The 15,228-nt window shown below is 35.8% G+C and overlaps 3 protein-coding genes and 1 pseudogene across 3 annotated transcripts; 1 reads left to right on the top strand and 3 right to left on the bottom strand.

The window, feature by feature from the left end:
* Window positions 1–59: 59 nt before the first annotated feature.
* Window positions 60–2,303, bottom strand: LOC110225462 (pentatricopeptide repeat-containing protein At1g12300, mitochondrial-like). Its single transcript, XM_021015268.1, has one exon. The coding sequence runs from the start codon at window positions 2,214–2,216 to the stop codon at window positions 303–305; it is 1,914 nt and encodes a 637-aa protein (XP_020870927.1). The 5' UTR covers window positions 2,217–2,303; the 3' UTR covers window positions 60–302.
* Window positions 2,304–4,764: 2,461 nt separating this feature from the next.
* Window positions 4,765–7,605, bottom strand: LOC110225380 (annotated as a pseudogene).
* A 1,059-nt stretch (window positions 7,606–8,664) lies between these two features.
* On the bottom strand, window positions 8,665–9,446 carry LOC9328745 (probable calcium-binding protein CML13). Its single transcript, XM_002892637.2, has one exon. It carries the CDS (start codon window positions 9,338–9,340, stop codon window positions 8,894–8,896), a length of 447 nt encoding a protein of 148 aa, XP_002892683.1. The 5' UTR covers window positions 9,341–9,446; the 3' UTR covers window positions 8,665–8,893.
* A 1,217-nt stretch (window positions 9,447–10,663) lies between these two features.
* Window positions 10,664–11,948, top strand: LOC9328746. The gene is made up of 2 exons (XM_021010377.1): window positions 10,664–11,059; window positions 11,198–11,948. Exons 1-2 carry the CDS (start codon window positions 11,000–11,002, stop codon window positions 11,777–11,779), a joined length of 642 nt encoding a protein of 213 aa, XP_020866036.1. The 5' UTR covers window positions 10,664–10,999; the 3' UTR covers window positions 11,780–11,948.
* Window positions 11,949–15,228: the final 3,280 nt, after the last annotated feature.

A 15,228-nucleotide genomic window follows, 5' to 3' on the forward strand; every position in this document is an offset into this window, starting at 1 on the left:
TAACAAAAATTGTGGTAACTTTTGATTATTTAGGATGATTTATTTCAAAAATTGAGGTATTTAAGAAAGCTACTTCACATAAATTAAAAAGTAGGGGAAAAAAGAGAAGGGCGTTGCAATTTCAGAAGAAATAGATAAACAGAACAATATATTAGGGTCATGGTCAAGGAAGGTCATTGGGGATCCTCAACACAGACTACATGAAGGTTATATGTGAACAAAGATTCGAATAACGGGACCAAATACATCAATCACTAAACGAGAAATGTTTAGCTTTACCTCTCGTTGATAAGATCAAATATTCAAGAAAGCATATCCAAAAAGCTTTTTTCCAATCTACCATCCAATAACATATCGATAACCATCTTTATCGTGGAAGCATCAGCAGAGAACCCCAACCTCTTCATTTCTTCGATCAGTTTAGCTGAAGTTATTACTTCACTATCTCGGAGATGTGCTCGGATTATTGTGTTGTATGTACAATCATTTGGCGCATGCCCATCCTCTTCCATTTTTCTAAGCAACATATTTGCTTCAGACAGTGAGCCTTTCCTACATAATCCTGAAATCATTATGGTATATGCCTTGACATCATGCTTCACTCCTTTGAGAGGGAGGCCACAGAATAAAGTCCAAGCATCCTCGACCTTATTAGCATTGCACATCCCGTGAATAATGATACAATATATACCTATATCAAGATCCATCTTACTCTTCTCTATTTTTTCAAATATTTCCAATGCTTTCTCTAGTTCTCCATTGTCACACAACCCATCCAGCAAAATTTTGTAAGTCACAATATCAGGACGAACACCACGAGAAACCATCTCTTGGAAGAGTTCTTTGGCAACACTAAGTTTTCGCAATTCACAAAACCCTTGGATAAGAGTGCCATAAGTGAATCTATCTGCAACCACTCCTCTCAGAGACATTTTGCGGAAGAGTTCCAAACCATCGTCAGTCCGTTTAGCCTTACAATATCCATTTATGAGGATATTAAACGTCACGATATCAGGATCACACCCTTTGCTAACCATCAGATCCAACATCTGGTTGGCCTCATCTAGGCGCTTCTCCTTGCAAAACCCATCTATCAAGGAACTATATGTAATAGTATTAGGAGCTATACCTCGTTGAATCATCTCCTGGTGCAGTTCTTCGGCCTCTCGAAGCTTTCCCTCTTTCACAAAACAATCAATCAACGCACTGAAAGTGACAACGTCTGGGGCGATTTTCCTTGTGATCATATCCCTTAACAACTTGGCACCATCATTCCATCTACCGGCATTACAAAAGCCTCCTATGAGAGTGGTGTAGGTAATATTATTTGCTTTGATCCCTTTCATTTCCATTTCATTGAAAAGGTTGAATGCATTGTCGAGGCACCCGTCTTTGCAAAGACCATCAATGATGATGCTGTATTTGACTGCATCTAGCTTGATCTTTCTTTCTTCCATCTTTCTAAGCAACTCCATGGCCAGGGCAGTTTTACCGGACTTACACATTACATTTAAAACCGGTCCATACGTAACTGAATTGGGTTGACAGCCATTTTCAACCATTCGTTCAATCAAAATCACCGCTTGAGACACTTTACCCTCAAGACAAAGTCCATTGATCAGAGTGCTAAACGTTATGAGATCGGGTCTATGTCCCATTTCTACCATTCGATCAACTAATCCCACCGCTTCAGAAACTCGGCCCTCAAGACATAAGCCATTGAATAGAGTGTTAAAGATGACTGTGTTAGGCTCATACCCAAGTTTCATGATTTTCCCCATAGCAGAGAAAGCGTAAGAAAGTTTACGACAGCGACCGAAACAATTGATCATAATACTCAAAGTGTAGTTGTTATGCGCAATCCCATTCAATTCCATTTGCTTGCAGAGATCTAACACTAGATCATACTGTTTCGTTCTGGCAACGGCACTAAACAATTTACTGAAATCAACAAGACTAGGAAGAGGACGAGACCCGATCATTTCTTGGAACAGAGCAATAGCATCATCTTTCTTAATATCAACAATCCCACTTCTCAATCTCTCTCTATAAGACAGATTTCTATCGCTGAAACTAGAAAAGTCTCTTCCGCAGCAAAAAGATAGCTTATTTGAGCAATGGAGTAAAGCATTTCTCAGAGTACCTGTCTCCAGGAGACGAGACTGAACAAATTTCGAAGCTTGAGGACTTAATCTCCGAATCATCAACTTCATCATCTCAAGCTAAATCGTTCCTTTTTCAAACTCTCTCTCTGTGTAATTTTGCAAACCCTACAAAGCATCCATGGGAGGAGCTTAGCTTAGAGACTTTAGAGCATCCACATTAGTCATTTATTTTTATTTGTGGGTATCTTTAAATATAAAATTAATAAAAAAATAAAATTAAAATGGACGGTATATAATTAATAATAAATCTGTAATTAATAATAAATCTAGATAAAAAAAAAAATGAACGGTGTATTTTATTTAAGATTTGTGTCTTGCTAGAGACATATTAAACACCAAAAAATTAATTAAAAAAAAAATTAAAATGGACGGTGTATAATTAATAATAAATCTGTAATTAATAATAAATCTAGATGGAAAAAAAAATGAATGTGTATTTTATTTAAAATTTGTGTCTTGTTAGAGACATATTAAACACCAAAAAATGAGGGTATCTTTAATTTTATTACTAATTTATACTAAAAACATCTATCAAGAGTTGACTAATGTGGATGCTCTAAACCGGTTCATTAAAACTATATCGGAATTGGTTTAGCTGAGTTTTTCCTTTTATATGTGTTTTGAAGTGTTTTTAGGCAACGATTCTGATATACTCTGATCTAGCGATCCAGAGATTGACGTGCGAATTGGGGGAGTAGAGAGCTTGTATCATCGACTCCTGTTCTTCTTCAACCGGTCTAAACCGGACAATGTATGTTAACAGATTCAGGGTTGTAGTGAACCGAAAATTTTGAGTCTCATTCTAGTGCTTGTATATGTGCTTTTCTTTTCACCACTACAAATATCATTTACAAATGGTATTCGTTAACGGTAATATTGTTTTGAGAGCTTTGATCTTCACACAAATCATGTATTAATAAGAAGTAACGACAACATGTAGAGAATGCATCTATCTAATCAAACTTTGAAACTTGCATCAGATTGAAATTTCATTTTCGCCTTACCATCTACATAAGATAACTACACCATAACAAGAACCAAAACCAAGTCAAAAACTACCGTTTCAAGAACATGAATTACAATGTCAGTGGCATAAGCTGTTTCAAAGTGTTCTGATGAGCCATCATAATCTTTATCACCTTAAACCATGAAGAACTTCTATGTTTTCTAGGTACAACATACATTCCCAAAAGACAAACAACATAACAACATCCAACAGCAGCATAACAACGCGCGGGATATCGAACAGCACAAGCTTAAGAGCAACACAAGATCTTTTAATCATTTCAAATCTTTTTGCTTTCCATTTCATATACCAACAAAACACAGTCCTGGTCAGTGGTCACAGAATCGTGCCAGTATAAAGGTGTGAAACTAGAAGATTTTAATTTGGAACATTTTAAAATTTTTTAATTTAATATATTAAAGAATATCATAAATATTTAATAGATTAAAAAGATAAAAAAAATTATAAATACATTTTTTTTTTTTGATAAATCCTATCGGTTATCCGGTCGGTCCCGGTAGGAATGCACCGAGGTGCTACATAGTGGACTGGTCCACCGTGTTAACGGTTAGGCCCTTACGGGCAACCACTCTGCCTATCCCGAGTTTGGAATGCCTTCCGATTAAGTGTCAGGGGTAGTCAGACTGCCTGCATTTCTGGCTACCAGGTAAACCAATTGGGCCAAAGCCCAACTGACAGACTTCCCAAACAAATGTGTTTTTGTTTCCAGGGAGAATCGAACTCAGGTTTAGGAGTTTCACCCTTTTCCAAAGCTTCCTCTGCGACTAGACCACGGATGCTTGGGCAAATTATAAATACATTAATTTGATTTTTTTAAAAGATATGTTTAAAATATTTATAGTAGGCGGCGGGTTAAATGTAATGTATTATATAGTAGAAAGTTATGATCCTTATAACAGACGGCATTTTAAGATTTTATGATGAGATAAGTTAAATAAGGTTTGACACTTCTAAATATTTTAAAATTTGATTCTGCAATCAATTTTGAAAATAATAAATAATAGATTGTGCCGCAATATTTTCATAGGGATTATAAAATGAAATATAGACTCTACACACGGATTGAATTTGGTATTATTATATACCAAATATATGTTCATAACATATTTGATTATGTGAATAATTGGTAAATTCTGTAATTAGCTCAAACAAATCTCTATTTCAACAACCAATGAATCAGAATTTGAAAAAATTATTTCCTAAATTAATTCAAAATAATAACTAATTTTCTTAAGTAATTCAAAATAATCTACGTTTTAGATGCGATTCATTTATGATATTTCCTAAATTATATGCACTCTCATTTTTTGGTTGTTAACATAAATTAACTCATTGTTCAAACAATATTATTTTTAAAAAAAAAAAATCTTATTTTCCGTTTTTATATCTTAAAAAAATATCCATAATTGAATACTATAAAAAAAGAAAAATATATTCATTCTAATATTAAATATAGGGACTGACAAAAAAATATTATTTTTTCACTTACTATTATAATATATCACAACTTTATTCTAAAACATAAAATTTATTAATTTTGTAATAAATAAAAATTTAATCCGTACTATAGTATGGGTGATGAACTAGTTTCGTTGGTAAAAACGTAAGAAAACCAGATAAAGTCTTTTAAACAAAACATAAATTTCAGAGACTTAACCCAAGCAGTAATTAAAAAAAAAAAAACGTGAAACAAACACACAAATAAGATGAGAGAAAGACAGAGCAATGGCCAATAGAACAGCTTGCCAATAGGAGACCAAAGCATTTAAGAGAATTGTTTGGATGATGCAATGAGGTTATTAAACCAACTTGGAGGAAGGTAGGAAACGGAGCTGAGTGGCTTCGTCTTCCCATTCAACCTCTTCTATCCATTCTTTCTCTCTGTAGTTTATAACAAGTTCTTCAACCCTACCGACATTTTGTGAATCCAGTGCAAGCTTCCTCAGGTTCGGACACTTTCTTATGTCGATTTCCCTCAAACATGGAAAAGGCAGAGTATTCCAGTAGATGCTCTTCAGCTTAGGTAAATTCCACAGCTGTAGCTTTTCTAGTTTTTGAAAAGGGATGATCATACCTGCCTCATCACCTGTGACACTGTTCAAAGCTTTCTCCTCGCTTATTATATCCTCTAGTCGATCTGAGAAAGAAACCTCAAGATTGGTAAGGTTAGGAGCGAACAACAGCCACGTCAAATCCTTTAGACCATCGCAGTTACTTATTAAGACAGTGAAGAGGCTAAAGAAGCATGGACTTGCTGGACTTTTGTTCCAAGATGATGTTTCCCTCTCTATCTCTATCTCCTTCATTCCACTACTCAATATCCTGATGCTACTAAGACTCCCCATAGTCGGCAATGTCAATAGTTCCTGATGGTATTTAAAATCGACCTCCTCAAAAATTCAAGAAAGCATATCCAAAAAGCTTTTCTCCAATCTACCATCCGATAACATATCGATAACCATCTTTATCGTGGAAGCATCAGCAGAGAACCCCAACCTCTTCATTTCTTCGATGAGTTTAGCTGAAGTAATTACGTCACTACCTCGGAGATGTGCTCGGACTATTGTGTTGTATGTACAATCATCTGGCGCATGCCCATCCTCTTCCATTTTTCTAAGCAACTTATTTGCTTCAGACAGTGAGCCTTTCCTACATAATCCTGAAATCATTATGTTATATGCCTTGACATCATGCTTCACTCCTTTGAGAGGGAGGCTACAGAATAAATCCCAAGCATCATCCACCTTACTAGCATTGCACATCCCGTGAATAATGATACTATATATACCTATATCAAGATCCATCTTACTCTTCTCTATTTTTTCAAATATTTCCAATGCTTTCTCTAGTTCTCCATTGTCACACAACCCATCCAGCAAAATTTTGTAAGTCACAATATCAGGACGAACACCACGAGAAACCATCTCTTGGAAGAGTTTTTTGGCAACACTAAGTTTTCGCAATTCACAAAATCCTTGGATAAGAGTGCCATAAGTGAATCTATTTGCAACCACTCCTTTCAACGACATTTTGCGGAAGAGTTTCAAACCATCGTCAACCCGCTTAGCCTTGCAATATCCATTTATGAGAATATTGTAAGTCACGATATTAGGATCACACCCTTTGCTAACCATCAGATCCAGCATCTGGTTTGCCTCATCTAGGCAATTCTCCTTGCAAAACCCATCTATCAAAGAACTATATGTAATAGTATCAGGAGATATACCTCGCTGAATCATCTCCCTGTGCAGTTCTTCGGCCTCTCGAAGCTTTCCCTCTTTCACAAAACAATCAATCAACGCACTGAAGGTGACAACGTCTGGGGCGATTTTCCTTGTGATCATATCCCTCAACAACTTGGCACCATCATTCCATCTACCAGCATTACAAAAGCCTCCTATGAGAGTGGTGTAGGTAATATTATTTGCTTTGATCCCTTTCATTTCCATTTCATTGAAAAGGTTGAATGCATTGTCGAGGCACCCGTCTTTTCAAAGACCATCAATGATGATGCTGTATTTGACTGCATCTAGCTTGATCTTTCTTTCTTCCATCTTTCTAAGCAACTCCATGGCCAGGGCAGTTTTACCGGACTTACACATTACATTTAAAACCGGTCCATAGGTAACTTCATTGGGTTGACAACCATTTTCCACCATTCGATCTATCAAAGCCACTGCTTCAGACACTTTACCTTTGAGACAAAGTCCATTGACCAGAGTGTTAATCGTTATGAGATCGGGCCTATGTCCCATTCCTACCATTCGATCAACTAATTCCACCGCTTCAGAGACTCTACCCTCAAGACATAAGCCATTGAATAGAGTGTTAAAGATGATTGTGTTAGGCTCATACCCAAGCTTCATGATCTTCCCCAAAGCAGAAAAAGCATAACAAAGTTTACGACAGCGACAGAAACAATTGATCATAATACTCAAAGTGTAGTTGTCATGTGCAATCCCATTCAATTCCATCTGCTTGCAGAGAGCTAACACTAGATCATACTGTTTCGTTCTGGCAACAGCACTAAACAATTTACTGAAATCAATGAGATTAGGTAGAGGACGAGACTTAATCATGTCTTGGAAGAGATCAACAGCAACATCTGCTTTAATATCGACAAGCCCACTTCTCAATCTCTCTCTATAAGACAGATTTCTATCGCTGAAACCAGAGAAGCCGCGTTCGCAGCAAAAAAGTAGCTCATTTGGGCAATGGGATAAAGCATTTCTCAGAGTACCTGTCTCCAGGAGACGAGGCTGAACAAATTTCGAAGCTTGAGGACTCAATCTCCGTATCATCAACTTCATCATCTAAAGCTGAATCGTTCCTTTTTCAAACTCTCTCTGCGTAAATTTGCTAACCCTACAAAGCATCCATGAGGAGCTTTAGAGACAAAAGAAACAACACCCGAAACTTATCGATTAAACCGGTTCAATTAAAACTATACCGGAATTGGTTTAGCTGAGTTTTTCCTTTTATATCTGATCTATACTTTGATCTAGCGATCCAAATATTGACGTGCGAATTGGGGAGTAGAGAGCTTGTATCATCGACTCGTGTTCTTCTTCAACCGGTCTAAACCGGACATTGTGTATCATCGACTCGTGTTCTTCTTCAACCGGTCTAAACCGGACATTGTGTATCATCGACTCGTGTTCTTCTTCAACCGGTCTAAACCGGACATTGTATTGTATGTTAGCAGATTCAGGGTGTAGTGAACCGAAAATTTTGGGTCTCATTCTAGTGCTTGTATATGTTCTTTTCTTTTCACCACTACAATACTTCTTATCATTTACAAGTGGTATTCATTAACGGTAATATTGTTTTGAGAGCTTTGATCTTCACACAAATCATGTATTAGTAAAAAGTAACAAGAACATGTAGAGAATGCATCTATCTAATCAAACTTAGAAACTTGCATCAGACTTAAATTTCATTTGCGCCTTACCATCTACATAAGAGAACTATACCATAACAAGAACCAAAACCAAGTCAAAAACTACCGTTTCAAGAACATGAACTACAATGTCAGTGCTATAAGCTGTTTCATAGTTATTCTTATGAGCCATCATTAGCTCTATTACCTTAAACCATGAAGAACTTCTTTGTTATCTGTGTACAACATACGGTCCCGAGAGACAAAGAACATCCAACAGCACATAACAACACCGTGCGAAGGATATCAAACAGCACAAAGCTTAAGAGCAAGACAAGATCTTTAAATAATTTCAAAATCTTTTTACTTTCCATTTCAAATACCAACAAAACACAGTCCTGGTCACAGAATCGTGCCAAGAAGACTACTATACGATGCAGACCATGAAATCAAGTCTTAAACAAACAAAAAACTACTACAATTCAATGTTAGATATCGAAATCAACCACATTTCAAGATCCAAAGAGCGAAAAGTTACCACATTGTGAATCAATGAGACTCCTTGATCCAATCCACCGAATTACAAAGGCATAAAGGACAAATCTTGACATTCTTAGAGATTAGATAAGATAAAGAGGAATCACACAGACAACATTTCCATTGAAAAATGAAAACAAACATGAAGAAGATAAAGTTAGTAAGCAAAAACCACAATGATAAAACAAACCCTAGCTAGGATTCGCTCGAAATCAAACAAACAGGTGAAAAAACAAAGAATCTCTTCTTAAAAGTTTCAAATTTTCAAAACAAAGATTATAGATCTCACTTAGCGACCATCCTTGCTATGAAATCTTCATACCGGATCTTCCCATCGGATCCAACATCCACCTCCTTGATCCACTCATCGAACTCATTAGGCTCCAGCTTCTCTCCAATACTGGTGAGAATATGCCTCAGATCCGCTACAGCCACGAACCCTGTACCTTCCTTATCGAGCACTTTGAATGCGTCACGAAGCTGGCGATCGAAAGGTTCCGTCTTTAGGTGTTTCGCCATGAGATCGAGGAATCTGTTGAAATCAAACGGAGAAGAGAGGTTTTCCGATGCGATTATGGATTTCAGCTGGGCTTGGGTCGGGTTTCCGCCGAGAGATCGCATGAGGATCCCGAGCTCTGACGGCGCGATTTTGCCGTCGCCGTCGGTGTCGAATAGCATGAAGGCTTCCTTCATCGATGAGACCTGATCGTCGCTCAGACCATCTTTCCCCATTCTTCGATTCTTCCGGGTTTTCGGGTCAGATTCCGGGTCGGGTGTTTTTCTCTTTTGCTTCTTCTGTACAACGAAATTGGGATCGAGAGAGAGTCGCGTTTGTAACTTTTTAACGAGAGAGGTAACGATACGACGTCGTTTACGTCAAGGCCCAACTAAATCTGGCCCATTTATCTCTTGAAATCTTAAAAGATGAACCAATCATATCAGTGGAAATTTAAAGTTTAGGATCACATTTTTGAAATGAAGAAGTCTTTCTCCATAAAGCTTTCATATGTTTGCTAATTACAAATTAAAAATGATAAATAGTAGTAGGATAATTTGAGTGGGTTTGCATTTTAATATTTGTATATATGGCAAATGAAATTGCTTAAAATGCTTCCAATAAAGAATAAATCATCAAGTTTGAGAAAGTGGGATAAAAAGAATAAACATGGCCTAATATTTCTTTAAGCCACAACCGATAATGTCGTTTTCAAAGTGACATAGGAATTATAAAAAGGTTTTATTTGTCCCACATAATTGGATATATGGGGTACAAAGACAATTGTTTAAATGCATTAGTCACCATCAATGTATATAGCATATGATATCATCATGTGATTTAAAAGGCACCTTCCACTTGGATAAATTTTCACATGTTTGAGTTCTTCTATACTTTATCTTTCTTTTGGTTTGCTTTGAAATGTGATTCACTTGTTTGAAATTTATGCCATTATCTATGACAATCTCCATTATCCCTACATGGAAAAAAGTATCCAAACACTCCTTATCAACGATCAATAAGACATTATCTATTATATCCAATTAAGAAAAGATAATTCAAAGTGTATTTAATGATTATCCAAGTGCACATACCTTAATCAAGTTTTGTTAACTTAATCATCCGTTTCTAGTTTTATTAACACAATCACATAGTAGTTTGTATGAGTGTCTTGGTTTTGTTCGATTAGGATTTAGGACATGTAACATTGACTTGGTTTTAGTTATCACATGATTCCGAAGTCAGTTTAATTTTGGGTTTCGTTAGTATTTTTATTGTACCAGCCAGATGAATATTCAATTCTAAAACTTAACTACTCTTAACGAAAACAGTAGAAAAATCGTGTTAGCCTAATTATAGACTAATTAGTTTAAATCTCGTTAGCCTACACACGTCAAATTCGCTTGGAATAGTATCAACGTCGACGATCTAGAAACCTTATCTTTTGAAAACAGAAAGAAAGAACAAAACACAGTAATTTTTTAGAAAATTTACCTATCACTCCCACATATTACACATTTTCTAAATATAACCTTCTACACCGCAAAATTTAAGATAACAGTACTCTAATTATCTCAGTTAATTCACAACAAGTGCCTTGTCTATGACCACCTTCTGATTTTAAAGTAACAATTTCTATAAAAAAAAAGAATAAATAAACAGCTAAATCTGGGGGTACTTGATTAAAGTTGATAGTATTGGGGCTAAATCTGAAAACAACTAAAATACATGGGCCATATCCATAAAAGACGAAACGAGACTTTTCTTATTGTCTACGTCCTCTATAAAAGCAACCTTTAAGCTAAAACCCAAACAAGAAGCAGAACCCAAGAAACGTGAGAAAGTTGGAGAAGACCAAAAAGAAGAAGAAGAAGAAGAAGAAGAAAAAGAAGAAAATGAAATTGGTTTGGTCTCCTGAAACAGCATCAAAGGCTTATATAGACACCGTTAAATCGGTAAGTTTTTTTATTTTCCGGTGAATCGTGCCGGAATAACCCACGTTTCTTCTCCACAGTTCTTGAAAACCCAGATCTTAATTTCGTAAAAGATTCATGATTTGTTCTTGTAACGATAATTTTTTTTTTTTGGTTCAGTGCGAGAATCTTGAAACGCCGGACGCGGCGGAGCTAATAGCGGCGATGGCGGCTGGATGGAACGCGAAGCTGATCGTGGAAACTTGGTCAGAAGGAGACGCAATATCCTCAAGTATTGGTTTAAACGTAGCAAGCCAACACGCAAACGCTAAACACATATGTATAGTACAAAACTCGAGATCAGAATCTGCTTATCTCCAAGCTATTCAAGAATCTTCATCTCCTTTGAACTTACCAGAGACAATCATCGCTGAAGAACCCGAAAAAGCGATGAAGAAGCTACAAGGAATCGATTTCTTGGTCGTGGATTGGCGGAACAAAGAATTTGCAGCTGCTACGTTGAAGAACGCTGCGTTTGGAAGCAGAGGAGCGGTTGTGGTTTGTAGAAACGGGTATTCGAGTTTGAGAAGGGTTTTAAGAGATCGGAAAGTTGTTAGAACGGTGACTCTTCCGGTCACCGGAGGTATTGAGATTGCTCATGTTGCGGCTAGGAACTCAGGGAAGAGTGAGAAGAGTAATAAGAGAAGATGGATCACACATGTAGATCAAAGATCAGGAGAAGAACATGTGTTTAGTATCTAGAAAGTAAGAGACAAATACATTTTGTCATAAGCGTTTGTTTATTGGATCTTGTATTTGTTGTGTTTGTACATAAGATTCCATAGATGCAATTGTTATTGAAAAAACATGCTTGTCTTATAAATGTGATCGTTGAGTTATATAGAAAGCTTAACATATATTTACAGATTAAGCAAAACTACTATCTCTGCTCATTGCTTTTACTTGCTTCTATTTGTCTACAATGTTGGGAAGAATGAAGAACACTATAGAGTGATGGGCTTAAAAACAGTTGTTTATGAGTTCTTGAGCCCAATACATTAGTGCTCTGCATGACTTGTAATCATATCCTTGACTTTTCCTACAAGAAAAGTAATTGGGTTCCCACATAAATGCTAAAGAAAATGACCTAAAGTGATTTGGTGGGTATGTTCGTTGCCGACGAGGTTATCAGTACGATCAAGGAGAAAAAAGTCAACTCGGGCCAATTGATAATAAGTCTATGAACTTATCTTCTTTATGAATGTTTAGATCCATCTCCACTTCAAATAGGAGATACATGAGAACGGAAACATCACATCATCATGCAAATACCACTACAAATTGGGAATAATCCATCAGATCAATCATGAATCTAAAATCATATGCTTCTAACTTCAAAATTGATTAGCAATTACTAGATTGATTTATGTTGTTAATATAATAATATGCTAATTATTTTCATCCCTACGTTAATGTGGTTTAGTCTAACGACTAACATACCCAACCAGGTTTTAGATTGACTTCGAAAACAGACCTTCCAACGAAACCATAATGAAGAAAAATATATCTACATGTAATCCATAATGTCGAATCATGGGTTTCTGCCATTTTCCAACTTGGTGTTTTCGATATGGATAATGTCACGAGAAATCAAAGCAAAAAGAGACAGAAAACAAGCTCAAAACTCTTGGTTAATATCCAGTTTGTGAAACATAGTGGTTCGTTCCCCGGTTTAATTTGTCGAGATATTAGTTTTCGGTTAAGATTTAAGAAAGAAACATCGTTATGGTTTAGTCCCATTTCGTGGTTTTGGGCCTTTTGGCTTCTCTGTTCTAAAAACGGTTTTGGTTGGACTTTAACGGCTAAACACTGATCAATCAACCCAAATCCCAACTAGTTAAAATCACTCTCTTCGTTTCAGTTTAGTTGTCGTTTTAGGATTTAAATTTTGTTTCATAATAGTTGTCGTTTTAGGTTTTCAATGCAAATGTTTGGTGAAAATTCCAGTTTTATCCCTACTGTTTTAATGTTTTGTCCAATGAAATTTTTTATAAAATATATTAATAAAGGGTAAAACAGAAAATTAAATATTTTTCTTAATTTGTGTGAAAAAACTTTAAACGACAACTAAAACGAAATGGAGGGAGTACTATATATGCTTTTTTTCTGGATGGTTTTTGGTATTATTCAAATGTAAACACAGAAAGTTAATAATAACAGAAAAAGTGAAGAAACAAAATTTTGTTTGATGACTGATAAAAGTGAAATGTCCGTTTAGAAAAATACAAAGATGGGCTATGAAAAACAGATGACGCATTGCCTTTGTCGTGAACCCAAGTTCCCTGCGGTGTTGGGCTGTCCGGATCCTGAGCGGTCTGACCATCATGCGATCATTAATATTATCTTAATTTTATGAAAATAAATCATTAAAAAAAAAAAAATTGGGGAAATAAATGAGAAAGGAGGTAAGAAGGCGTCACGTGCACATGATCCAACCGGTGAACAGAGACATGTCACGCAAAGTCAGCCAATTTTCAGAGCCCAAAACCATAAACCCTTTCAAATATTTATGAGTTTTTGGACGATCTTAACCTCCCATTATCCCATTTATTACCATCACATGCCCCCTGTTTTATATCCTCTTCTTTTTTGTGTGTTAGCTGGCTTTTTTTTTTTTTTTTCATAATTAAACTCAAAAGAAAATTAAACTCAGAAAATGAGAAAATAAAAAAGCAAGCATGATACATTCCATAAATTATATTAAAAAATCACATCATCCCTTGCTCTAGGTAAATTATGAGTTGAAAATAATAGGGGAAAAAAAAAAAGGGTTGAAAATAATAAAAACTCTGTTTCATTAAATTTACGGATACATACTACTCTCTTTTTAGAGAGAGCCAAACAAAAACCATTAAACTTACATGGAAAAAAGAAAAGCACCAATTCTTGTTTTCATAGATATATTATGAGTTAATAACAAAAAAAAATATGACAGCAAATTTTTTAAAATGTCTAATATTTAATGAAAGTTCAATTAAGTAGTGTGGTACTAAAAAAAAAAAAAAAAGTAGTGTGGTACTGTGGTAGCATTATGTTTATGCTTTGTTTGTCAGTGTTATAAATTCATGTTTATTAGTACGTACCTTCATTTTTTCCCACTACATAGTTATGGCAATGTATATTCCATAAATGAGTTTTATTTCGACATGAATCCTCTGGTTAAAAATATATTTTGCTCGAATATCTATAGTTAAACTATCACCTTATAATGCTGAAAAAACTAGATTGATAAAAATGCTTTTTCAGCTTCCTTTCTCAATTCTCATGCTTATGAATTCATATCAAAACCAATATCACATGAATTATAGAATGAGAATTAAAAGTTGAGGAGCTGAAAGAGAAGACAGAGCCAATGAATAAGGCACACCAATCTAACAAGTCATAGGCCAAAAGATGTTTTGTTTGGTAATGTGGGTCAACCAATATCATAAATGAGGTAGCTGGATTTGCATTTGTTGCTCTTCTCGAAATTTAATGTGACAATTCCCCCTACTCGATATTTATTACTAAGCAACAAATAATAAATACTAGTATCTCATTTTAAGTGATTTGATGTCTACGTTTTACTACGTTATGGACGAGCTCAGAAGAACCACTCCACTAGATGTATGTGTGTGTGCATTGTTAGAAGAGTATCCCAGTTTAGTAAAATGTACACCATCATAGAAAATCACTCTTTTTTCTTAAACATCAAATCGTTTATGTATGTGAAGAGAAACAAAACAAGAACAAGAAATATAAAGAGAGAAAAGGGAGAGATCTAACCTTGATGGTTAGAGATGAGTGGATGTGAGAATGTCAACATTGTTGAAGAAGAAAACGAGTGAAGTAGCTGGAGAGTGTGCTGTCACGGCGGAGATGCTAATTGAGGTTTTCTCAGTTTTACCGAATCTAGAGGAGCTGGTTCTTGACATAGTGAAGGATGTGATGTGAAGCATAGTGGTGTAGCTTTTAGAGGGCATAGAAATTCTAAATGCGAGAAGCTAAGAACATTGACACTAGGACAGAAAGGAGGGTTCGATGGCGTAGCTTTTATGTGGGAGGGATGGCAGCCGTTGGCGAATACGAAATTCCCCGCGATTTAACTGATAGATCTGGTGGCCTATAGGGAGAAGGAGGTTGTAGTTCATTACCATCGAATTGGATTATGG

Source organism: Arabidopsis lyrata, assembly GCF_000004255.2.
Source record: "Arabidopsis lyrata subsp. lyrata unplaced genomic scaffold ARALYscaffold_1, whole genome shotgun sequence".
NCBI classification, from domain to species: Eukaryota; Viridiplantae; Streptophyta; class Magnoliopsida; order Brassicales; family Brassicaceae; genus Arabidopsis; species Arabidopsis lyrata.